At 41.9% G+C, this 23,635-nt stretch overlaps 1 protein-coding gene and 1 non-coding gene across 3 annotated transcripts; both read left to right on the top strand.

The window, feature by feature from the left end:
• Window positions 1-235: 235 nt before the first annotated feature.
• On the top strand, window positions 236-22,036 carry eif4g1a (eukaryotic translation initiation factor 4 gamma, 1a). Of its 2 annotated transcripts, XM_053486403.1 has the most exons (32): window positions 236-661; window positions 3,809-3,881; window positions 4,293-4,413; window positions 4,803-4,886; window positions 6,285-6,317; window positions 7,591-7,773; window positions 7,952-8,063; window positions 9,776-9,918; window positions 10,395-10,487; window positions 10,770-10,848; window positions 10,952-11,653; window positions 11,820-11,908; window positions 12,192-12,381; window positions 12,596-12,729; window positions 12,839-12,955; window positions 13,167-13,535; window positions 14,131-14,277; window positions 15,250-15,486; window positions 15,589-15,693; window positions 15,934-16,176; window positions 16,333-16,447; window positions 16,652-16,766; window positions 17,500-17,735; window positions 18,407-18,531; window positions 18,635-18,807; window positions 19,426-19,551; window positions 20,039-20,120; window positions 20,424-20,522; window positions 20,633-20,767; window positions 21,165-21,246; window positions 21,326-21,466; window positions 21,682-22,036. In XM_053486403.1, exons 3-32 carry the CDS (start codon window positions 4,339-4,341, stop codon window positions 21,861-21,863), a joined length of 4,746 nt encoding a protein of 1,581 aa, XP_053342378.1. In that variant the 5' UTR covers window positions 236-661; window positions 3,809-3,881; window positions 4,293-4,338; the 3' UTR covers window positions 21,864-22,036. The 2 variants fall into 2 exon arrangements, with proteins under 2 accessions (XP_053342378.1, XP_053342379.1); XM_053486404.1 differs by lacking the exon at window positions 6,285-6,317.
• Window positions 13,984-14,059, top strand: LOC128513541 (small nucleolar RNA SNORD66). The gene has a single exon (XR_008356406.1). It is a non-coding gene; the product is annotated as a small nucleolar RNA SNORD66 (small nucleolar RNA).
• Window positions 22,037-23,635: the final 1,599 nt, after the last annotated feature.

The following is a 23,635-nucleotide window of genomic DNA, read 5'->3' as shown; positions in this document are numbered from 1 at the left end:
AACAGTAATCTAATTAAATGAAATTGTATCTTATAAAATATTTTTTTATTTGTAATTCTGGTATTATATATTTATATTATTTTTATTATTATTTCCGTGTTGAATTGCAGTTATCTTTATTGTCCAATCAGAGGAAGGCTCGCGAGTTTGTCCCTCCAGCCAATCTTCGCGCAAGAGGGCGGGGATTGTGTGAATACGGGTGGGATTAAACCTCCACCCCCCCCCGGGCCGGTGCGGTGTGTGTGTGTGCGGGACTAAAGCGGAGCGAATGGCTCTCGGAGTCCTCGGTGTGTGATCCGCGCAGTGTGTCTCAGTTTTCCGGCGGCAATCCGACTCCATCCGCTGCTTCATCATGGACCTCCGGGCCTCAGGCTCGCTCTGGAGGAGTCCGACATGTTTGTAGGGAATTCTGGAAGCTGAATTGAGTGAATTGTAAGAAGCACACCGGCACTTTTTTTGGCCTTTGCTCCGCACGCTAGTTGGGGATTTAAACGCAGCCCCTGACGGTGAGGCTCGAGGCGGCGTTTCTTCTTTAACAGCTCTGACGTTGGTTTCTGCGCTCGCGACCCGGAGTCGTGCCGCACGTGCGGTTTGTTACAGACCGAGCAGACACAGAGCGCGTCATTTCCAGAGCGCGCGGAGCCTGACAGGACGCGGACCGGTGAGTGCAGCGCGCGCCTAGCCGCTAGCCGCCGTGCTATCTGTGCTAACTGCTAGCTTAGCTTTAATCATGAGGGCCAGCTGGGCCTCTGCCTCAGTGTGCTGCGGCTCACCCTGCGCCTTCACTCTCTTACTCACACACACACACACACACACACACTCCTCTGACTACCTCACACACTCGTGTCTGTCTGCAGTTACACATCGGTGTTGTGTTTTATTTCATGTGTTAAAAAGAGCAGCATGACTTGCAGAGCTTCTTATTTAATAACAGTTCATTGTAATTTTTTTTATAAATTTAAAGTCGTCGCAACGCTTTTGAGTTGATAATTTTTAGAGGCATCGTAATATTTTGCCTCATTTAAGAGTGTAGGTCTGCGCACGTGAGCTTGAAACCTGGTAGTTTTACAATCTGCTTCCAGCTCCGAGAAGAATCCAGTCAGCGGTTTGTATTCGGCCTGACGTAACTGATTTATTGCGTCATTGCGATTGTCCACGCCCACTAACGAGGGTGAGCGACAACGTCCTAATTAATATAGTTTTTTATATATGTAAATTAGCGCTTTGTATGTTTTTGTAATTTTTAAGTCGCTGTATATTTCTCTGCTCAAATCAAGTTTAAACTTTGAGTATAAGGTTATGACATGTTTGACAGTTGAGAATTAGCCACATGGCAACACGAGTGATGCTATTTTTTATTATATTAGCTGTGTATCGTAGCTGGCAAAACGTTTGTTTGCGCTTAAATCAGGTACATTTAGTATATAAATATAATATAAACATGTATTAAGTGTAATAAATGAGGTTTATTTAAACGTTGTGGTGCAGTGTTAAAAAATGGCGGACATTCACTTCCGGCGTTTCCGTTACGTATACGGAAATGTATGCAGAAGTAAAGTCCGGCCTGGATTCCCTGGCCCCATATGTTGAGTTAGTCACGTTGTCGACTAGCATTAACGTGAACAAAGCTATACGGGATTTTGTAAAAAATTTATAAATAATATTCATAAATATATCGTGACACCTTAAAAATATGTTGGGATTTGTGCAAAACTTTAAACCTGAACGCGGCCGACTGTTCGCCGTTAAGCACAGCTAATCGGTTAGCATTAGCCACACATTAACAATCACCCTGCAGTGACACTCGGGCCTGTTTGTAGGCCGCGTCCTCGGTTTTTTTTTTTTTTTTTGATTTACATATTAGTCAGAGAGCCACGTAGCGCGCGTGTGTACAGGTCTCGCTGTACCCTCTGTGGGTCTGAGTGAGTGTCCCGGCCGCGATACTGCGCTTGGTCGGGAGTTTATCCGAGTGAAGCGGACATTAGCGTGTCGCTTGCGCTGCCATATGGTTGCTAAGTGTAAAGTTTCTGGGGACGGATCCCAAACGCCCGCCAGCTCCCTGCGCACGTGCACTACGCAGTGGTATAGAACGTGCCCCGCGTGCGTCCCAGCTCGTGCCCTGATGAGGATTAAACCCCGAGCATTAGCTGCTCTCTGAGGGAACCGAGACTCTGCGATGTGGAGAGGATTTATTATTATTATTATTATTGTCATAAATAGTTTTGTGTTTTAATGTGGATTAAATTAACGCTGTACGTGGTATTATTTAATATCAGACGTATTATTAAATTTCAGAATATAATTGGTTGAAACTTTCAATTCTACCTCTTATTTACCCCCGAAAATCCTCAGTCAGCCCAAAGTTCAAATGCTTTATATTTAACCTTTTATTCATGAGATTAGACGACGTAACATTACACTATTTTTCAAAACTAATTTGCTCAATAATACAAACGCTTATAATGATGATTAATGACTTATCATGAGGTACTTAAAGGACGGGCTAAATCAGTAAACAGTTTTTGAGTTAAAGTTTTAAATTGAGGCTGTTCCTGTGTTTTTATTGGATAATGAAGATCATTGGTTTACTAAAGAGAGAAAAGAAAAAGCAAGTTTTTTTCTAATTATTTTAATTACTGTGTATTTAACCTTTTGAGTTTTTTGTAGCGTTACACAATTTTATAATAAACATGCACTTGGTTGTTTATACAAACCCTAACACACACATATTGACTAATGTAAGGTTTATACAGGAGGGAAAAACTAAATAATTTTTATTTATTTATAATAAATAATATTATTTATTATTAAACAACCCCCATTAAACGACTATTTATTCATTACAAAGTAAACCCTTTAATCTGTAAAATCTCTCCTAGGCAAGTTTTTTTTTTTTTGGGGGGGGGGGGGGGGGGTTATGCCCCCCACCCCCAGGTGTTGCAGATGTTTGGATATCAGTATTAATGCCGTTAGCTATCGTTCTTCTCCATTGTGTCATTCTTTTTCTTTTCTTTTTTTTTTTTGCTTGGTTCTGAAAAAGTCTGACGTGAAGAATGATTTTAGCCAATTCCGATTGTCCTTTTTTTTTTCTTTCTAAGAATAATAATCGACAGAATAGTTATAACGAGCAGTTAGAAGAGATCGGCCAGCTGGCGTCACGTGGTTAGGAGGGAATGCGTGATAGTCTTTGGCCCTCCTGACTGAGTGGTAGTAGTAGCCTTAATGTGAAGCCCCCTAGTGACAGGGAGGAATTGGACACGACTGAATTAGGGAGAAAATTCAAAAAAAAAAAAAAGGTCACCAGTGACATTGCAAGAGTTTACTGCTGTTTAACCATGACCAGGAACAACTTGCAGTGTGTGTAACTTGTGTGTGTGTGTGTTGGTGCACGCACACATACGAGAGTCCTTTTTTTTTTTTTTTTTTTTTGAATTTTCTTCCTATGTGTGCATGTACCTATACACATACACAAGTTACACACACACAAACACTGCAAGTTGTTCCTGGTCATGGTTAAACAGCAGTGAACTCTTGCAATGTCACTGGTGACCTTTTTTTTTCTTTTTTTTTTGGCAATCGATTATACTTTCTAGGTACAGAATGTTTTTCAGGTTTGTTTTACAACTAGATATTTTCAGGTTTGTGTGTGTATGGAGTAAGGGTGGGGTTTATCATGTTATCAGGACCCACAGTAAAACCCCACCCTCATTATTACAGTCTCTGTCCCACACACTAGTCTCTTTGTTGTCCTTAAATTTGAATTATTTTCTTTTAAAATAAATGTTAACTGATTGTTTCTCTTTTCTAGATAACAGTAAGTGCACACTAAATAGGGTCCCTTCCAAGCATCTAACGAAGAGATAAACATCACAGATTCACAGGTACACTGACCTGCTGCCTCTTTTACAGAACCCTCATCTAAATGTCTAATATAAATGTCTGATTTATACATAGTGTGTAGTCTTTAAATCGTCGTATTGGTTAGTCTATAGATTTACTTCTTTTTAGCTAGTCTGCTATTCAAATTCTAGATGTTGTATTTGGTTTTTAGATATTCTTCTACAAAATAGATTCTGTCTTTAATATTCTGTCTAATTTAATCTACGGTCTAGAATATGTATTTGTAGTCACAAAAAATTACAGATGGGAATCACCAGTCACCTTTCGATACAATATCTTGATACTTCAATGCGGATTATGTTAATATTGCATAAATATATATTAATTTTTTAAGCAGCAAACTGCGAATTATCCTGTATTTAAAGTTTTTGATGTTGTGGTGTTTTGTACAGTTTGGCAGGCAGGTTCACGACCCCCCCTCATGCAGAACCACGGGAAATGAATAAACCGCCTCAGCCTATCGCAGGACCGCCCTCAGTCCCTCACCCCGCCCCCTCGCCAGGACTGACATCGGTAAGAAACCAATCACCTTTCAGACTTGAGTTGGGTTAAATTAAACCAGAGCAGATGTGTTTAAAAGATTGTGGCTCATTATTACTTAAAATAAATGTCAGTTATTAAACTGTGCTCATTCTTCTTGTAAATATAGGGTGCTAGGTTTATGACTAGTTTCTAGGCTTGTGGTTTAGCTCTTATATCGAACAGAACAATGATTTCCTGTTGAAGAAATGTGCTTGTGGTAACCACGGTAACTGGGTACATGATAAATGTTTTCTGGGAACTTGGGAGTTGAACAGGGAAATGGATTTTCACTGTGAGGTTCGTTTTAGCTCTCCTTGAATACCGTGCGATTTGCTTCGTTCCTTCACCTAACCTTGACCCCTTGCCCTTCCTGTCCGTAGGCTGTTTATCCCCCTGGTCAGCCTGCCTCTGTTGTTTTTGCCAATCAGCCTCCACCAATGAACTCGGCACCACAACCCAGACAGGTATGATATGACACCGTCATCATAAAAAAAAAAAAAGGGTGAGCTTTAGTTAAATGAAGAGTGAAAAAGTCTTGAATCATCATGAATCACTCGAGTGAATCAACATGAATCATCATACTTGGTTTAAAGACTTTGGAGTATAAATTAGGTTTTTATAATTGAAAAATTATAAAAATGTGCTGCTAATTATAATCTTGTGTATATATTGTTTTAAACAGCTTTTTTGTCAATTCTATTTTTTAGTAATTTTTGTTTAGGCAGCTTATTACTTTTTTTTTTTTTTTTCTCCCTTTTTTTATCCTGCTTAAAATTCTCAGTAGGAGAAATTTTTTTTATTTATTTATCTTTTTTATAGTTATTTAACATTATTTTTTTAATTGTATATAAGTTAGTTACAAAGTATTTGCACCCAGTTTTTGTCTTTAAATTAAAATGACTGGTTTGGGTAAAAGGACTTAAGATGAAAACTTGTAATTTCTTTATTTAACGCTGTGCATCGCAAAAACAAGAATCTAGCTTTCGCTAAGTGGCGGGGGATGGTGATTGATATTTTTTTTGATTTCTTGAGTTGAAAGGTTTTTATTTGACTTAGCCTGGGTGTTGACGAGAAATAACAATCGTTTTAATATGACGTGCATGCTACGCAGCTCTGATGCAGTTGTTGTGGCTACGCTAACTGTCTGCCCTGACTTCTGCTTCATGTCTTTGACGGAGGCGTCACGTCAGCTCATCCTCATTCCAGTAATACGTCTTTTTCTAAATGTCCTGTTCCACTTCCTCTCATCTAAAATAGTTTAAATAGATGAAATCTTGGTGAATTTCTTTTGGAGACAGAACAATACTGCTTTTTCTATTTCCTCCTGTACTGCACCCCAGAGTGTTTATTCTCCTGATTACAATCTACATCCCATAGAATTTGCTTAGAAATCATTCAGGTTTAAAATGTTTTCAGCTGAAGTTAAACTCCTTCACACAGAAAAATACATTTACCTCGTATCTAACGGGAATAAAGTAAAGGTAAAGCAAGGTACCCCCCTCTCACACACACAATCTTATCTGTACTGGGTGTCAATTTAGTATTGGGATGAATGGGAGAAATAGGATTTATGATGAAATTACTGAAACCTTTGTATTGGATTATAATTAATAAATGACCTTAACCAGACAGTCTTTAATCTTATTTGCAAGATACATGTTGTGTACATGCGCACACTCCCTCTATCCTTCTCTCTCTCTCTTACACACACACACACACACACACACACACACACACACACACACACACACACCCTGCCTCCTGAGTTGTTACCTGCCGATGGTGTCTGTTATTCGAGTCTGTCCTCTGTTTCTTCCCGTCTTGACCTTTAAACTTCTTTCTCTCTTCCTGCTGTTCTCCAGTTTGCACCAGGGCCTCGTGCTTTACATCAACAGGTACTAACACCTTTTAGTCTTTCTCGCTCATACTCGGACACACACACACTACACATCTCGAAGAAATGAATTTTTAGTCATTTTTATAATTAGGGAAAAAGTCTGATAAACTTTTATGTGGGTGATGGTTTATGGCTCTTATCCTGCTAACTTTTTAACTAATACACTAAATTAAAATTTAATTGAATTTCTGATATTATTTAATTAATTTACTAAATTAGATTGCTGGTTCATATTTTTTCTTTTGGCTGAGTAACATGGCTGGGGAATCAAAAGCTACAATTTTTACTGCGTAATGTTTACTTTTTTTTATGGTGCGTCATCTGCTCTTTATTTTTAATTGATTCCTTTTGAACTCACTTAAATTGAAGAAAAATAAAAGGATTTCAGATGTTAGATCTTAAATTGTCACAAAGAATTTTCTTTCTTTAAATGCACATCAGCTTGATTAGCCTCTGCTGCTAACAGCTGTCTGATTAACTGCTGCTCCGTGTTGTCCTCCTTTCTCTCACACTCTCGCTCTGCTCTGTCTTCCGCTGTGTGCTTTGTGGATGAAGGGTGGATTCAGGTCACTGCAGGTAATAAATAAAATACTAACAAAAATCACTGCTTCTCCATTTTCTCTTCTTCCTCATCCTCCTCTCCTTTTTTTTTTTTTTTTTTTCTTTTTCTTCTTTCTTGTGAAAGCGACGCGGCGCTCGGACGCTTGCTCTGACTGCTGTTGTGCATGAAGTCTAAACTAGTGCATGTGTACAGAAGCCCTGATCTGCGAGTTAGGGAATTCAAGAAGCGTTGTGACTCGTATTCAGTAAAACTGGGGTAAAAACCATAATAAAGTCTGGTTTGAGTTTGACTGGTTTGGGGTGTTTCGTGGTTAAGTCACAGCTATGAGAGGACACGGGAACAAGACCAAAATACATTTCTAAATTTTCTTTAACCTCTTGGTCCTTCAGGACTTCTGTACATGATGGATGGAGAATGTTTCTTTATTTTCTTTAAAAAAACTATGGGTGTTGGTCTACAAGGAGCAATAAACATTACAATAATTTTTTCCATATTGTATAAGACTTTTTTTTTTTTTTTTTTTTTTTTTACTTTGTTCTAAAGTTAACTTATTGAATACCCAATTCTCTAGTTTTTAGTTTCTACTTGTTTGTGGTTGATTATTGGTATTTTATTATTATTATTATTTTTTTATTTCCTTCCTGAAAGTTCATCAGTATTGTTAAGACTAACACTCATCTCGCGCTCTCTCTCTCTCTCTCTCCTCCAGTCATTTTACCCCCGGGGCACTTTGCAGAGTAGCGCCCCACGTGTGGGGGCAAGTAACCAGCCTCGCCCTGTCCCATCCTCTCACGTTTACCCCCCAAACTCGCCGATGGTGATGATCCCCCAGCAGCAGATCCCATTCCCGCCCAACTCTCAGGGCCACGCCTACTTCATTCAGCCTGGACAGGTAGGACACACCTCACTGTACTCCACATTTTTGACCTGACCCTTCATGGTCCTAGTACCACTTATATGCATGATGTTAAAATGAACTACATCGCGTCTATCTAAATCAGTCTAGACTTATTGTTTGGTGCGTCTCATGTTTTCCAGGTTAACTGATTGTGGCTTTGCGTTGTTTATAGGTGTCGCAGTACCGCGGACCATACGTTCACCAGACGCAGCAGTATTCAGTGGCCAGCGCACCGACTAGCTTTTACCCCCCCGGAACCAACCCCGACTACAGCTCCTCCTATGGTAAGAGGCTCTTTAACGCTGTCACACACTCCACCTCTGTCCTTCGCTCCTCTCTTCTAAACCGGACTAACCAGCGCCGCTCTACTCTCTTCTTGTTTTATATTTATTTCGTTTTCATGTATTTTTTATTTTATTTTTTTTGCCTTGTCTGACTGTCGCAGGTTCTCTAGCCCCCAGTTGTGCTGTTAAAATATTTTCAATATTCTGTCATTCACGTTCTACTCTTTCTTCTATTCTCTCTCGCCTTTCCGCTCTGGGCGGAGTTCAGAGGCCGCTCTGGGAGCGAGGGAGAGGCGGGGGGGTGGGGGGAGAGGCGCGGTTCGAGAGAGCAGCCGTCTCTCTCATCACGCCGTTCCTCTCACCTCCCACCGCTACTCCGGTGAGTGTGGAACACAACGCAGGGCTGTTTGGCTTTTATTTATTTATTAATTTTTTAAAATAAAAACTCACAGCATGGATACAGAACCCTAAACTACTGAAAACTGTTCTGGCCGCGTTCTCCCGCTGGCCGACTCCCGTTAGACACATGAGGCTGCGATTAGTGCTGATTTTTAAACAGGAACAGTTTATTTAAAAAAAAAATAAAAAACTGCTTTTAAAAAAAACTTACAGGTTGGGTTTGGTGCCCCCTGTTGCCTATGAGGTAAATTACAATTTGAAGAAAAACCCCAGGCCTTGCAACTTCCTTTTCAAAATGTATTATCATCTCTACGTCGCCTCATGAGTCATTGTTTGGAGTTGTAGCTCTTATTTGCTGTAATTATTATTTTTTTGCATGTTTACCCATCTTTTTGATTCTTGTAGCCAGTTGAACCAACATCCCTACTATTCGATCAGACAAGACTTCAGTACATAAAGTCCTTAAATCACAATTATATTCCACAGCGCGATTGAATTCTGTGCTCTGGTCAGAGGGTGTTAATTAATTCTTTATAACGGTGTAAAGCACACTCCACTCGTAATAAACAGAATTAAGTAGATCGTTAATGTGGTGAAGTTTTATTAAAGTTTATATAACTGTAATCAGTGAAAGGAGTCTCCAGTGTCAGCACTGACTAACAGTCAAAGTCATAACTTAAAGTTTTCCCACATCTTCAAGACAGATGAGTTTACACCACTCTAAATAATATTTAGCTTTTTCAAGAAATAGGAAATACTGCCTGGCAGGTAAGATTTTGTAACGTAAGTGACAAAAAGAATTTGCTTGTTTAATGGAACAGTAAACGTAGTTTGTTTAATTACAGATCAAGACTACAATCTGTAAGTAAACAGATTATATTATTTTATATTTCTTATAGAAGAGTCAGAAGGTTTCCCCAAATAGTCTGCGCCCGAGTGTTAGCTCCCTGGTACAGCTGGCTACACTTCCTCTCTTACCCCCGACTTATTTTGACTGAATGGAGTTGAATCGTTCGACCTCGCCACTTGCATGTGGTTGAATCCACGATGCAGGTGGAAACAAACTGTGTGTTTTTTTTTTATTTATTTATTTTTTTTATTAAAACGTTCCCCTCCAAACTGATTTTTAAAATGCGAATGAGCAACCCTGCATTGTGGACTTGGACTGAACCGAGCCTGTATGTAGTCATTCACGTTGACTTAAAAATTTTAATGAAATGTCGACGAGAAACACGAATTGCGAGAAACAATGTAATTACTGTTGTTGTTTTTCTTCTTCTCCCCCTCTCGTTTGTGTATGTTCCTGTTCTCAGCTGGAGCGTATTACCCCGCTCAGACTCCGTACCAACCGTCAGTGCCCACTCCGCCTGTTATGATGAACCCTGCTCAGCAGCAGCAGGCCCCGCCCCCTCAGCAGCAAGCCCCACCCCAACAGCACAAAAGGGAGCGCAAACAGGTGATGAATCTTTTAAGTGTGTCGTCTTTTGGTTTCCTTCGCTCATTTTTTTTTTAAGTACTTGTTACAAATCAAAGTACAAATTAAGTGCACGTGGCAAGGAATAGTTTTTTAAAATGAGTGCACAAAAAAGCTTTATGTTTAAAGTCTGAACATGAGCTGAAGATGTGGAGATGAAATAAGGTGTAAAAGTATTTGAGTATTTAAAATTGTATGACGTAAGTTATGGCAGTGTGGGAAAAGTGACAGATTTAGTCAACTGGACTGGAATGCTTTACATTGTATATTTGTGTCAAAGGCGTACAAGACTCACTTTGTCGGACTTCAGAACAAATCTGACTCAAACAGAACATTGTTTTATTTTGTAATATTTTAGTCTTTTCTCTAAAAGCTTCATGCTTTAGTTTCAGCGGTCAGATCTTTGATTTTTACTGTGGTGTTAATCAAGCCGACAAATGTTTTTTTTTTTTTTTCAGATTAGAATACGAGACCCTAATCAAGGAGGTAAAGACATCACGGAGGAGATCATGTCTGGAGCAAGGACCACATCTACGCCCACGCCTCCTCATGTAAGATTAGACCTTAATCCAGACTTTTACACTTTAGGTTGCAATCGAGTGTTTCTTCTCAGTTAAAAGCGATTATATTGGCACTTCCATATTGGAAATGAACTATGAAAAGTGTTGGCGTGTGTGTATAAACCTGCCTATAAATATGCTTAATCCAGATTATATTTATCAAATAAAAAAACTGTCCGGTGGATTTGTCTCAATCTGTGTGACAGTAGTGAACATTTTGTCATGCTTTGAGGTTAAGCAAAAGAAGTTATTTTTGTTTTATTTTCCTTTCAGTCTGTTGGTGCTGAGGTCAGTGGTACCGTCCAGGCCAACGGTGAGACCGTGACCCCTGCGGCTCCGGTGGTCCGATTCGGTAAACACCTTCAGCATTAGATTAATAGATTCCCACTCTGATTTAGTTCTTAATCAGAGCCAGCCCGTGTAATCCAGTGTTCCTCCTTGTGTGTGTTGTCCAGATGATCATGTGAAGTCTTCAAGCCCTGCGGCTCCTGCCTCGACCCCTCCACCTCGTTCAGATCCTTCCCCCGAGCCTAAATCTGTCCCAGATGTCCCTGCTGCTGCTCCTCTGGTGGTTCCTGTGCCTCCAGGACAAAGTGAAGATGTTGTTCCGGACCCTTCTCCATCCTCTTCTCCCGCTCCTACAGCGCTCCCCACAGAGCCCACAACGAACGACAGCGTGGACGCCCCCGAGCCTCCTGAAGCTGCGCCCCAAAAGGTAGAGGAGGAAGCGCCAGAGTCTAACGCCGCCCTTCCCGAACAGCCGTGCGCTCACGTCAAGGAGGCCGAGCCTGAAAAGACGATCGAGCCATGCGCCGAAACGCCGCTCTCAGCCGCCGCCTCTACCGCGGCCCCTGCTGAGGAGGACACGCCCCCTACAGCAGCAGCAGCAGCCGCTGCAAACGGGGAGACGGAATCTGATGAGGTCACGCCCTCCCCAGCTCCTACAGCCACGCCTGTTCCTGAGCCTGCGAGCATCCCCATGGCCAACGGTCTGCCTCAGGAGCCCGAAGAGCTGCAGGAAGAGAAACTCGAGCCAGAACCGGAGCCGGCCGCCGAACCCGAGGTTCCTGAAATCGATGCAAAAACATCTACAGAAGAGCAGGAGGAGGAGCAAGTGGAGGACGAGCCTGCTCCTGCAGAGGAGACGACTATGCAAGGTGACCTGATGTTCCCACACGGTCCTTGGTGCAGGCCATGATGCTCGTTTTCGGCTGCATCGCAGCCATCTTTTACTATATCTTATCTTGTATATATAATTTATTTCTTACCATGGAAACAGTTTGAATGTTGCTCGGCTGAACTCTTTTTCTTTTGCATTATCAGCTGTTCTGTCCATGCCAAAGAAGAAAAAGCTGAAGAAGAGCGATCTGAATAATAAAGTGGTCGGGGACGTGTTGGACGCATATAAAGAGGTTTGTGTCTTCACTTGTCATGTCTCTCTCACTCTCAAATGTTGCGGATCTTGCTCCCGGTTGAACACCACATTCTACCTCTTTATTTCATTAATTTTCCATTAGTGCTGTCCCTTAACAAACACAGCAGTAAAGCCAATAATAAAGTGTTTAAAATTAATCATGGCTGCAGTAATTCTCTATTTGCAAAAAGACATCTTTAGACATGCTGTTATATATAATAATTTTTTTAATAGAACATTTCCTTATTAATGACTAAATTTTTTAATTAAATTTTCTTAAGCCGGAGGAGAAGGAAGCTGTTCCTGAGCCTGCTCCCGTCGAGGTCCAGCCCTCTGAGACTCGTCCCATTGCGTCTCCCACCCCTGAGGAGACCGATGAGACATGGGAGGAGAAAGAGGACAAACTGGAAACGGAGAACATCGACTCCGACTCTGAGAAACCTGTGGAGCAGAAATATCAGTATAAAGAGGGTGAGCGGGGAAGCAGTGTGTTTTTACAGCGGCCGTCCGTTTGGTTACAAGAATTTTATGATCATTAAACTTGATGCTTTGCCAGATGTTTTTGATGTACAGGTTGTAGATGTCGATTTAGCGATCTCTTATCAGTGTTCAGCTTCATGGTTTATTTGAAACTTTGACCGACTCCTTGCGTTATTAAACAGTTTCTCTCACTTCCTGTGTTTAGAGCACTGGAAGCCCATTAATCCAGAGGAGAAGAAGAGGTACGACCGGGAATTCCTGCTGGGCTTCCAGTTCATCAGTGCCAGCATGCACAAACCTGAGGGCCTGCCGCACATCACAGACGTGGTTCTGGACAAGGTAAAGCTGAGCGTTAGTGACGGAGCGCTCTGTAGGAGTGCGGTGCTGTAAAATAATCGCTGTTTATTATTTGAAACATTCATCTTCTCCCCTCTCTTGTGCTGTTCAGGCTAATAAAACGCCGCTGCGGCCGATGGATCCGAACCGTCTGATGAATTGCGGGCCTGATTTCACGCCTTCGTTTGCCAATCTGGGCAGAGCGCCCCTTTTGGGAGGAAGAGGACCTGTAAGTCTCACTAAAGAACTTTTTTTTTAAAAAGTTATTGTTCTCAGTTCCAAATCTGTTCAAGGTGCATATTGGAGATGAGAAGTTTTGCAGTTTGAACTGAAAAGCTGCCGCAGTAATGCAGTGCTTTGACTTTCTTGTTAGTTTGCTTTTTTTTTTATTTATACTGTTACATTGGAAATCTTATTAAAAAAAAAAAATTGACTCTCAGCCCCCAGGTCCACGACGGTCTCAGCAGGGTCAGCGCAAAGAGCCACGCAAGATCATCGCCAGCGTGTCTCTGAACGACGACATACAGCTGAACAAGGCCGAGAAGGCCTGGAAGCCGGCGGTAAAGAAGTCCCGCGGCGACGAGGACGACCCCGAATCGCTCAAGACCCAGGAGCTGTTTAAGAGAGTGCGTAGCGTCCTGAACAAACTGACGCCGCAGATGTTTCAGCAGCTCATGAAGCAGGTCACGGAGCTGACCATCGACACAGAGGAGAGACTCAAAGGAGTCATCGACCTCATCTTCGAAAAAGCCATTTCTGAACCCAACTTCTCCGTTGCTTACGCCAACATGTGCCGCTGCCTTATGGGGGTAAGCTTTTCTGATTTTTAGTTCATGTCTGGGTGTATACACAAACACAAGCCTTGCTAATCCCTTGTAGAAAATCAAAACTAATGCCATGTGGAAAAAAATACATTATAAGGGTTTTGTGCCAGTCAGGAGTAGGAATGTTGTCATAGCACATCGCTATATAAAATATAAGTTCTTCTGGATGCAGTTCTTCTAGTTTTGTGTAACCCAAGGTTTGCTCGGTGTAGTAGCTTTGAGAATCCAGAGGTGTAATTAACCTCCACCGTGCCTCTGACACACAGTAGTGGCTCTTCCTGGTATGACGCTGGCAGTTTCTTTTAAACACATTATGATTTATTGAAGACGTCGATCCCAGGCCTACTCACTAGATGGCGTTATGTTCTCAGTTTGTCTGTCTGACATTATCATTAGGTTTGGGGACGTCCTCAGTTCGTATGGGTTTGTGATGCTCCAATGATGACCTCAGTTTTGTGCCACGTGTCTGGGCCACTGATCATCACTGATGGGCTCGACAAACTGAGAAGCCTCCTTTCATTTTCAAAGGAAAATGTTGGTGTAAGACAAGATTAGTCTTAATATTTGTGTGTGTGTGCAGCTGAAAGTGCCCACCACGGACAAACCGGGAGCCACTGTGAATTTCCGCAAACTGCTGCTCAATCGCTGCCAGAAGGAGTTCGAGAAGGACAAGGACGATGACGAAATCTTCGAGCAGAAACAGAAGGAGCTGGACGCCGCCACCGAGGTGCTGTAACGCTAAACACAACAGACACACTCAGAGTGTGCATGGCATTCTCACTTTTTTTATCTTGGTTTCATTTTGAGTTATTTATTTATAACATTTTTATTTCACATTTATCAGAACCTACCTTTTTAAAAAAAAAAAATCATATAAAGTCCCCATATGCAGGAAAAATTAACAGTCGCAGCAGCTTCCTAAGGAGTCAGAAGAATAATTTTTAAAGCATTATTCTAGATGTTTAAAAAAAAAAATACACATGAAAAATCTATACAATTAAACGCGAATGGTTTTGCTAATAAATTAGTTTCTCCTGTGCATTGAGACTTGGGTGCCCTCTAGTGTACCATTTTGGTGTAAATGTTTGTCTACAGTCGCTGGGGGGTTGCAGGGGGTCTTTAATACTCTTCTCATTTTAAATATCTTTATAATAAGGCGTTTGTACACCTGTTAAAGGTGGTTGTGTGTAGGTTCTTAATGTTTTAGGTAGGGATGCACTGAAATGAAAATTCTGGGCCGAAAACGAAATTTTTGGATGCACTTGGCCGAAAACCGAAACCGAAAATGGCTTCATTAAAAAACATGTTTAAAATATTTTCTTTTTGTTTGTATTAAAAAAAACTACAAATTAATTAAAATTATTGCAACTTTGCTGTCCTCATCTAAAACTTTGAAGTGCTTCCAAACCGCCGACATACGGCGTGTTTGATGCGTAATGACAGCGCGAACGAGACGGGAGGATGGGAGAGGCGTGGCAAAAATTTCGGCTTTTATTTTCGGCGCTTTCTTACGTTTCGGCCGAAACCGATTATGCTATTTCGGCCGAAAATTTTCGGCAGCCGAAATTTCGGTGCATCCCTAGTTTTAGGGATTTGTGGTAAAAGTGTTTCATGTCTGGAATCTGAGTAGTCGATATGTAGTTGATGGCTATATTTGTAATGGACGTACCCTAACCCCCCCCCCCCTTGTTCCCCACAGGAGGAAATCCGGCAGCGGTTGAAGGAAGAGCTGGAGGAAGCGAAGGACCAAGCCCGGCGCCGTTCCCTCGGCAACATCAAGTTCATCGGAGAGCTGTTTAAACTGAAGATGCTGACGGAGCCGATCATGCACGACTGCATCGTCAAGCTGCTGAAGAACCACGATGAGGAGAGCCTCGAGTGTCTCTGCAGGCTCCTGTCCACCATCGGCAAGGACCTGGACTTCGAGAAGGCCAAGGTAACTAAACTGTGTAGATGTTAGTAAAACGAATCCAGTTTTTAAGCTTTAACTTCTGTAGTGGTACTGTGTTTGTGTTAACGCGTGTGTGTGTGGTTACAGCCCCGTATGGACCAGTACTTCCACCAAATGGAGAAAATAATAAAGGAGAAAAAAACCTCGTCGAGGATCCGCTTCATGCTGCAGGATGTGATAGACCTGAGAAAAGTAAAGTTTCATTTTCATATATTTTTTTTATTATACAATTGTACAAGTTTTTGTTTACCCTTAAACTTTTAAAGTGGACAGACAGTCTCACACTTTGTCATAATTCAGCCCCAATAATTTGGAGCACAAAAAAGTTTATTTATTAGTTAATTAAATAACTTGATAAGTCATAAATATGATGAGGTCCGTTGTGCCTCGTCTCCCTGTCTCTGACCCTCCTGGTTTTTCCTGTGTGTACAGAATAACTGGGTTCCCCGGCGAGGCGACCAGGGCCCTAAAACCATCGACCAGATCCACAAAGAGGCAGAGCTGGAGGAGCACCGGGAGCACGCCAAAGTGCAGCAGCAGCTTCTGTCCAAGAAAGACTCAAGTCGAGGAAGAGGAGGTAGAATGAATCAGCCTCAGGATGAGGGCTGGAACACGGTACCCATCAGCACCAAGAACCGTCCCATCGACACGTCCCGCCTCAGCAAGATCACCAAGGTACTGAACACCTGAGCGCAAAAACGTCATCTCGGTACAATTGCTTATTTCATTAGCAGCTACCGTAGCGCACGGTATAAAAATCAGTGTTTATGGGCGGGGCATGAGCGCTTCATAGCGAGTGATTTATTCGTACTTGTTATTTAATTTCCACAGCCTGGTGCTTTAGATTTCAACAATCAGCTTCTCGCCCCTGGAGGAAAGGGATCCTGGGGCAGTTGGGGCAAAGGGAGCAGCGGTGGATCAGGAGCCAAGACCACCACCGAGCAAGGTACAGCTACTGACATCTCTTTGTTTGAACTTTGATAGAAAGAACAAATTATTACTAATCTCCAATAAACTCGGCCTTTATCTGCACATTTATTTTCTTATTTGTTTTTCCTAAATTGCGTGACCTTAAGTTTTATGGTGCTCCTCAGGCCTCATGTTGATATTTAACTTTTTTTTTTTTTTTTTTTTTCTCTCCCCCAAATAGATGCGGGACGGCCGGCTACGAGTACCCTGAACCGCTTTTCAGCTCTTCAGCAGGCTGCACCTTCATCCACGTCCTCCTCATCCTCAATGGACTCAGAGCGCAGAGTTCCTCAAAGGCAAGTGTGAAAAATCGTCCACATTCCAAACAATCTCCCTTAAAATTCCTTCAGTGGTTTTTGCGTGTTGCTGCACAAACGGACACAAATCCCCAAAAACCGTTGTAATGATGTTACTCATCTTGCGTCTCCCACACCAAAAAGAGTGGTTTTTTTTTTTTTTTTTTTTTTTTTTCTTCACAAATATTGTAAATGTACAGACACCCCCACTTTACTGTTTTATATATTTCTTGTTCATTTTTTTTATCTTTATATTTTTTCAGTGTTGCCTCCTGCTGCCTTTTTGGCCTTTATAACTTTTATGATGTAATGTTTAACATTTAAAAACAGCCTGAAGTTACAGTGAGCTGCGCATGATTTTATATTTATTTATTTATTTTGAAGAGGGTAAACATCCTGCAGTGGTGATTATTAATGTGACTGCGGAAATTGCAGGCTGTTTAGTTTGTATAACATGCTGAGACACTTATGAGGGGACGCACAAACTTGGTCCGAATCTCCCTGCAGTATTAAATCCTCATTTCTGGGACTAAACTGTATTTTATTTATGTCTCCATCTGTCTAATCTTATCTAATGATGTAAGCGGTTCTTTGTCATTGATTGCGGCAGAGCAATCATCACACACTTACACTTTACTGTTAAGTTCTGAGGAATAGATCCGAAGCTCTGTGTAATGATAGTGAGTCATCTTGCCTTTTGATTTATTTATTTTGTGTGTTGTCATGCATGCAGGAACAGCTCAAGTCGAGACCGCAGTGAGCGGGACCGATTTGATCGCTTGGACCGTCGGGACAGCCGCGAGGACAGAGACCGAGGGCTGGACAGGACGCGAGCCACGATCACTAAACGCAGCTTCAGCAGGGAGAGCGAGGACCGGTCACGAGCCGGAGACGTGCGCCGTGTGTCCAGCATGATTGACGAGAGGGAGCGCGGGAGCCGGGATCGTACCGCCAGCCGAGAGGCAGCGGGTAAGGAGACGGGTTAATGACAGACTTTATTGATCCCCAGGGGGAAACTATTGCATTATAGCAGCAGCAGTCACACAATATGTAGTAGAGGGGGGGAAAAAATAACTAAATCAAAAGGTAGAATGTAATTGTATAAATTAATATATTGTTGTAGACGATGCTACATAAAAAACAAAGTTCAAAAAGAAATTAAATGTGTATGTCGATTATCGATCACGCCACTTGATCTACATGATTTTGTAGGTGCTCCCAGCAAGTTTATTTTTCGATCTGCGTCATGATCTAAAACGTCTCTGATAAAATATTTCTGAGGGATGCAGTTCCTCATTTCAGCCACATGGTGGCATCTGGTGTATGATTAAAAAACCAAAATTACTGTATGTAGTTGGTTTTCATATTAGTTTACTGTAAACATAATCGGAGAACTATAAAGTGCTAATGAAAATGCTGTAGGATATATTTTAAAAATTATTTTTACAGTTTAAAAAATTAGATGATTTACTATTGTATTGTATTAATATAATTAAAATATGATTTATGTTATAAATTGCTAATGATCACTAATCACTGTGCTTATGTGTTGGTCATAATGGCGTGTAAGATTGTGCCCTTTAGAAGGTCAAAGGTAAATAATTTTCTTGCGTAACTGTGTGTTGCGTTGTGTTCATCAGTGAAGCGTGAAACGGCCCCGACACCGCCGCCACCGGCTCCGAGCAAACCCGCCCTGAGTGAGGAGGAGCTGGAGAAGAAATCCACCGCCATCATCGAGGAGTACCTACACATTAACGACCTGAAGGTTTGTAGCGCGGGGTGAACTCTCAACAGAACCTAATTTGTTTAACGGGAGTGAGATCAGTGGATTTAACGTTTGTCTCTGCTTGTCCTCGTCTCTCCTGTAGGAGGCGGTGCAGTGCGTACAGGAGCTGAACAGCGCGTCTGTGCTCTACGTGTTCGTGCGCGTTGCCGTGGAGTCGACGCTCGAGCGCAGCACCATCGCCCGGGAGCACATGGGCCTTCTGCTGCACAAACTCATCAGCGCTGCTATCTTACCTTCTGAGCAGTACTACAAAGGGTGAGCCCCCCCCCCCCCCAAAAAAAAAACATCTGAAACATCGACTGTACATATGATTATCTTTTGATTTTTATTACCATCATTTCTGTTGTCTATCTCGTATAATCACATCGTTACTCTGATGGTGACCTCAGTTTTGGGTCGGCTCCCTGCCACAGATCACTGATGTGATTTTTATCCCAGGCGTCTTCCCATGTCTCAGATGTGTCCCTGCTTTACATGCAGGAGTTCAGAGAATCAGCCTGTAAATCGATTCTGCCGTGCACCGCGCACCTGAGCCTTAGAAATGACTCCCTGTTCAGATTTATGCTCCGCCTCATTACGAGCGGCTGATCCTGAACTCAGTCACTCGCTGACGACTTAATTACAGCTCGCGTATCGATTGATCACTGTATTAATCCTTCATTAACACTGATTACGTTGTGCTTAAGTGTTTTCACACACGCAAGTGCACAAGATAAGAAGATGCTTTAAATGAATAAATTTTTTTTATTATTCCGTGAAGCTTCTTATGTAAAAAGGAAACTGTTGGCTTGTGCTGGATTTATTTTATTATTGTCTTGAGTGTAAAGGGTGAGTACAAGTTTTACACCTGAAGTAAAATGGTGTGTGTTTTAGGCTTCAAGAGATTCTGGAGGTGGCTGATGACATGGCTATCGACATTCCTCACATCTGGCTGTATCTGGCGGAGATCATCTCCCCCATGCTGCACGAGGGAGGAATACCCATGGGGCCGCTCTTCAGGTGAGAAAAAAAAAAATTTAAATCCCCAAAGTGTGACAGGATGATCCTCTCTGGAGCGGGGAACTTTTTTTTTTTTTTTTTTTTTTTTTTTAGATTAAGATAAAATTAAGTTAAAATAAACCATGTGTGCCGTAACAGGTGCAGAGTTGTTTTTTTTTTTATCTGTTTTTGGAACTCCTGAGTGAGGGTTGATCGTGGCACCGTAACCGGCTGCCATGTGAGTGTTAGCACTCGCCGTGTATCTCATGTACGTCAGGTGGATTAAAAAACTTCACTAAACACCATCTGTTCAAATGAAGCGCCAGATGACTACAAGATGCGCACGGCGGCCATCTTACTTTTACCTAATGAACAGGAAGTGTACATCAGACTTGTTGCACTACATGTGGCCTTGATATCAGAACAAGTGGTTTTATGTGGCCTTCAGATGCTGAATATAATAATTTCAGATTAAATATTGTCCTCATACTGTTCTCTGTGTGTGTAGAGAGGTGGCGAAGCCATTGTTGCCGATAGGAAAGGCTGCTGTGCTGCTGGTTCACATCCTCAACTTGCTCTGTAAAGGACTGGTATGTATCTCTCTCTTAAACGAACTAGTCCTATATTTCTAAGAATAAATGTGTATTGTTTTAGATCAGTGTTTCTCCGCTCCAGACCTGGAGAGCCCCCCCCCTCCCCTCCCCTCCCTTCCCCTACGTCTTCGTGTTTTCTCAGCTCCTAGCACACTAAATGTAACTACTAACAGCCTTTTATTAACTGAAGTGGGTGTGGCAGGAGCATAAGTCCATAACATTATACTGTAACGACTCGGATGACGGGTACAAACTGAGCTTGTGTGCATTGTGTAAAAGCTCAAACTCTCTCGTTTTTAGAGTCACAAAAAGGCCGGCGCTTTGTGGAGCGACGCAGGGCTCAACTGGAAGGACTTCCTGGCCGAGGATGAGGACGTCAACAAGTTTGTGACGGAACAGGTACCACTTATGCCCTTATTTTTGTGAGAGAGATAGTGGACGGTTTTTATTTTTGTTGCGAGTCGATTTCCCTCCAGTACTGACTCGTGTATGTGACTCGTGTTTTATAGAAAGTGGAGTTTACGCTGGGGGAGGAGACTGAGAAGCCAAGTAAGAAGGAGCTGAGCGTCGAGGAGATGAGTAAGAACCTCGACTGGCTGATTCAGGACAAAGCCAGCAACCAGAGGATCCATGACTGGGTGGAGGTAAACACTGAGTCCTTGCTGTGTTTCAATCCCAATTAAAGGAGACGTTAGAGATCCAAGTTCCTTGGCAATGCCTGTTTAGGGGGTGGGGCTTCTGGAACAGCACTTAAGGGAGGGAAGTGTGGGAGGATTTGTGAAGGGTTGAGTACACTGTGAAAGGTAGGAAAGAGGATGTTTGATGGGTTTATTAAGGGACTAGAGAAGATGATTTTAACTGAAAGGAGAGTAAGAGAGCGAACAGGACCAGAAGGTGGCGGTAATGCAACATAGTAGATGCCAACTGCTGATAAACACTAAGAAGAATGTCAAGCTAATTAGCATGATACTACAGCGCATGAGCGGCAATTAAACTGTATCGAAGTACAAAAACAATGATCATTCTTGTACTTTATTTCAGGCGAACCTCAACGAGCAGCAGATGATCTCCAACTCATTCGTCCGAGCGCTGATGACCTCCGTGTGCCAAGCGGCGATCATCTGTGAGTGTCCTCCGTCTTAACACGGTTTTAAGCTGTTTATTCGTGGTCCGTGATGATTAACGTTTCTGCCCAATCACAGGTGACAACCCGTATAAGGTGGACGTGGAGCAGATTACCCAGAGGGCCAAGCTGCTGCAGAAGTACCTGATGGACGAGCAGAAGGAGCTGCAGGCACTTTATGCTCTCCAGGCCCTCATGGTGCGACTGGAGCAACCAGCCAGTGAGTCCAGTTTATAACGTTTTTTACCTTTTATTTTTAATTGTTAAAAGCGGGGAGAGTATGCCGTCATTTTATTGAATTGTGGTACTTACAATATTAATCATGATATCCATGTGCCGATTCGATTTACATTGCGATTCTGTATCAGGTGATTCCCGTGGCTAGTAGTAACAACGCACGCTCTCTCTCTCGCGCTCTTTCTCTCTCTCTCTCAGGTTTGCTGCGGATGTTCTTCGACGTGCTGTATGACGAGGACGTGATCAAAGAGGAAGCGTTCTACAAGTGGGAGACCAGCAAAGACCCCGCCGAGCAAGTGGGCAAAGGCGTGGCCCTCAAATCCGTCACCGCGTTCTTCACTTGGCTCCGGGAGGCCGAGGAGGAATCGGATAACAGCTAAAAGCAAGAGCGCCCCCTTCAGCCCGGGAGCTGTACTGCGCTGAGGGAAAGGACTACAAACTGAACTGAACTTGAAACTCCTGAAGACTCGAGTCAAAAGACACTGACTACAATCACTTCTCTAACCCACCCCCACCCCATGACTTTTGAAAAATAAATAAAAATAAAGTTTCATTTTGTTTTTTTTTCCCCCCCGCTAAACAAGTGGGGGAAAACCGCAAAAGAATTTTATGATTGCTAAATGGCTGCGTGCCACGGTTGTAGTGGATGCGGAGCTGCTCTTATTACTCTTCAGTGTAGATTTATACGCAGCGTGTGTACGACGTGCGCGACACTCTGGAGGCGTGATCGTGCCGTTAACTAGCTCTTAATTAGGGTTTCCCCTCCCTTTCTCATGTGTCCGTACGTAAGAAGGCTGGTGTTATTTTTAACATGTAAGAAGGAAGATGCCGGTGATGATGGAGTATTTACTGGCAGATCTGAGGTTGTTTTTTTGTTTTGTTTTTTTTGGTTGTTCCTTCCCCCCCTTTCCTTCGTGTTTGCTGTAAGAGCAGTGCTGGTCAGGATTCATGGGGATAATCCTTGATCTTTTTAGCGGCTGGAAAAGGGTCACCATGCTTCCTCTTAAGCCATCCCTCTGCTCTTTCTCTCGCTCTTTGCCTACATGGCGTTTCTGCATTTTTACCTCTTGGAGGTGGGGTTTTCCCTTCACAGAAGCCCCTCCCACCCCAGGTTGAGCAAAGCCTGCGCCTTTTTTTTTTTTCTTCTTTTTTTTTTTTTTTTTTTAAAGAATATAAATTTTCATTTAAAGAATAAAACTTGAAGCCTAGACAATAATCATCTGAGACAACTGAGACAGGAATGATCCGAAAAGCCTTTTCTACTCACAGCAAAGTGGGAGAAACATTTCAGGAGAGTTCTGTACATATATATGAGAGGTTTTTCTTTTTTTCAAAAAAAATAAACATTAGCTAAATAGCGTTTAATGCCATGCATTTTTTTTTTTCCAAATAGATATGGCAGTTTTCTCTTGTATTCTATATTTAAGATTTTTTTTTTTTTGTTCTACTTCCAGGTGAGAGGTGCTTAATAATTCATTGATTACAGTTTTATTGAAAAGTATGTAAATATATTTTTTTGCTTTACTTTATTATTTAAGGATTAAATGCTTCTTTCACATCAGAAACTGGAAAACGCTGAAGAAACACATTGAAAATAAAAGAATATAAACTTGCTAACGAATGTCTAATTTAAAACTACTTTCTAGAAAATTCTGTCGCTGCTTGGGTTTATTTAAAAAATATATATATATTTTTATTTTCATCTTGGAGGCATCTTGTACCCCAGGAAGGTAAAAAAAATTTTTTTGTTCATATATTGAACAAGACCGCAAACATTTACTAACAACTTGATTTTGGTTTCCAAAAGCAATCCCTATTTTCACATCCCCATATAGTATAAACAAATCTATGTTAAAAGTTCCACTTTACTATTGCAATCATCTCTTTACACTGCTCGGTTATCACAATGCAACATTTTAATTATTAAGTGGGTCCGGTTTTGTCCCTGCACATGTTGGCCTTTTACTCAGCTCCCAGCACAGCAGATTAGTTAAGCCAGCTAATTAACAGCCTTTTCTTAATTGCGTGTGTACCAGAAATAAAGATCAAAAATAAAGTGGAAGAGCAGAAATCTACTGTTGGCATGATGCCCCAAATGATCTCTTTGGGTTTTGTTTTTGTCCAAAGCAGTGCAACTTACGATAATCCGAGG

Source organism: Clarias gariepinus, chromosome 25 (genome assembly GCF_024256425.1).
Source record: "Clarias gariepinus isolate MV-2021 ecotype Netherlands chromosome 25, CGAR_prim_01v2, whole genome shotgun sequence".
Classification (NCBI taxonomy): domain Eukaryota; kingdom Metazoa; phylum Chordata; class Actinopteri; order Siluriformes; family Clariidae; genus Clarias; species Clarias gariepinus.
The sequence above is the reverse complement of the archived record's forward strand: the minus strand, read 5'-3'. Positions and strand labels throughout refer to the sequence as shown.

What these genes read in the sequence shown, in the direction of transcription:
- eif4g1a (XM_053486403.1), top strand. Translation starts at nt 4,339, where the DNA reads ATGAATAAACCGCCTCAGCCTATCGCAGGACCGCCCTCAGTCCCTCAC. An exon ending in ACTTCATTCAGCCTGGACAG is followed by an intron (nt 7,774 to 7,951) that starts GTAGGACACACC and finishes CGTTGTTTATAG; the next exon opens with GTGTCGCAGTACCGCGGACC. An exon ending in TCTGAGCAGTACTACAAAGG is followed by an intron (nt 18,808 to 19,425) that starts GTGAGCCCCCCC and finishes TGTGTGTTTTAG; the next exon opens with GCTTCAAGAGATTCTGGAGG.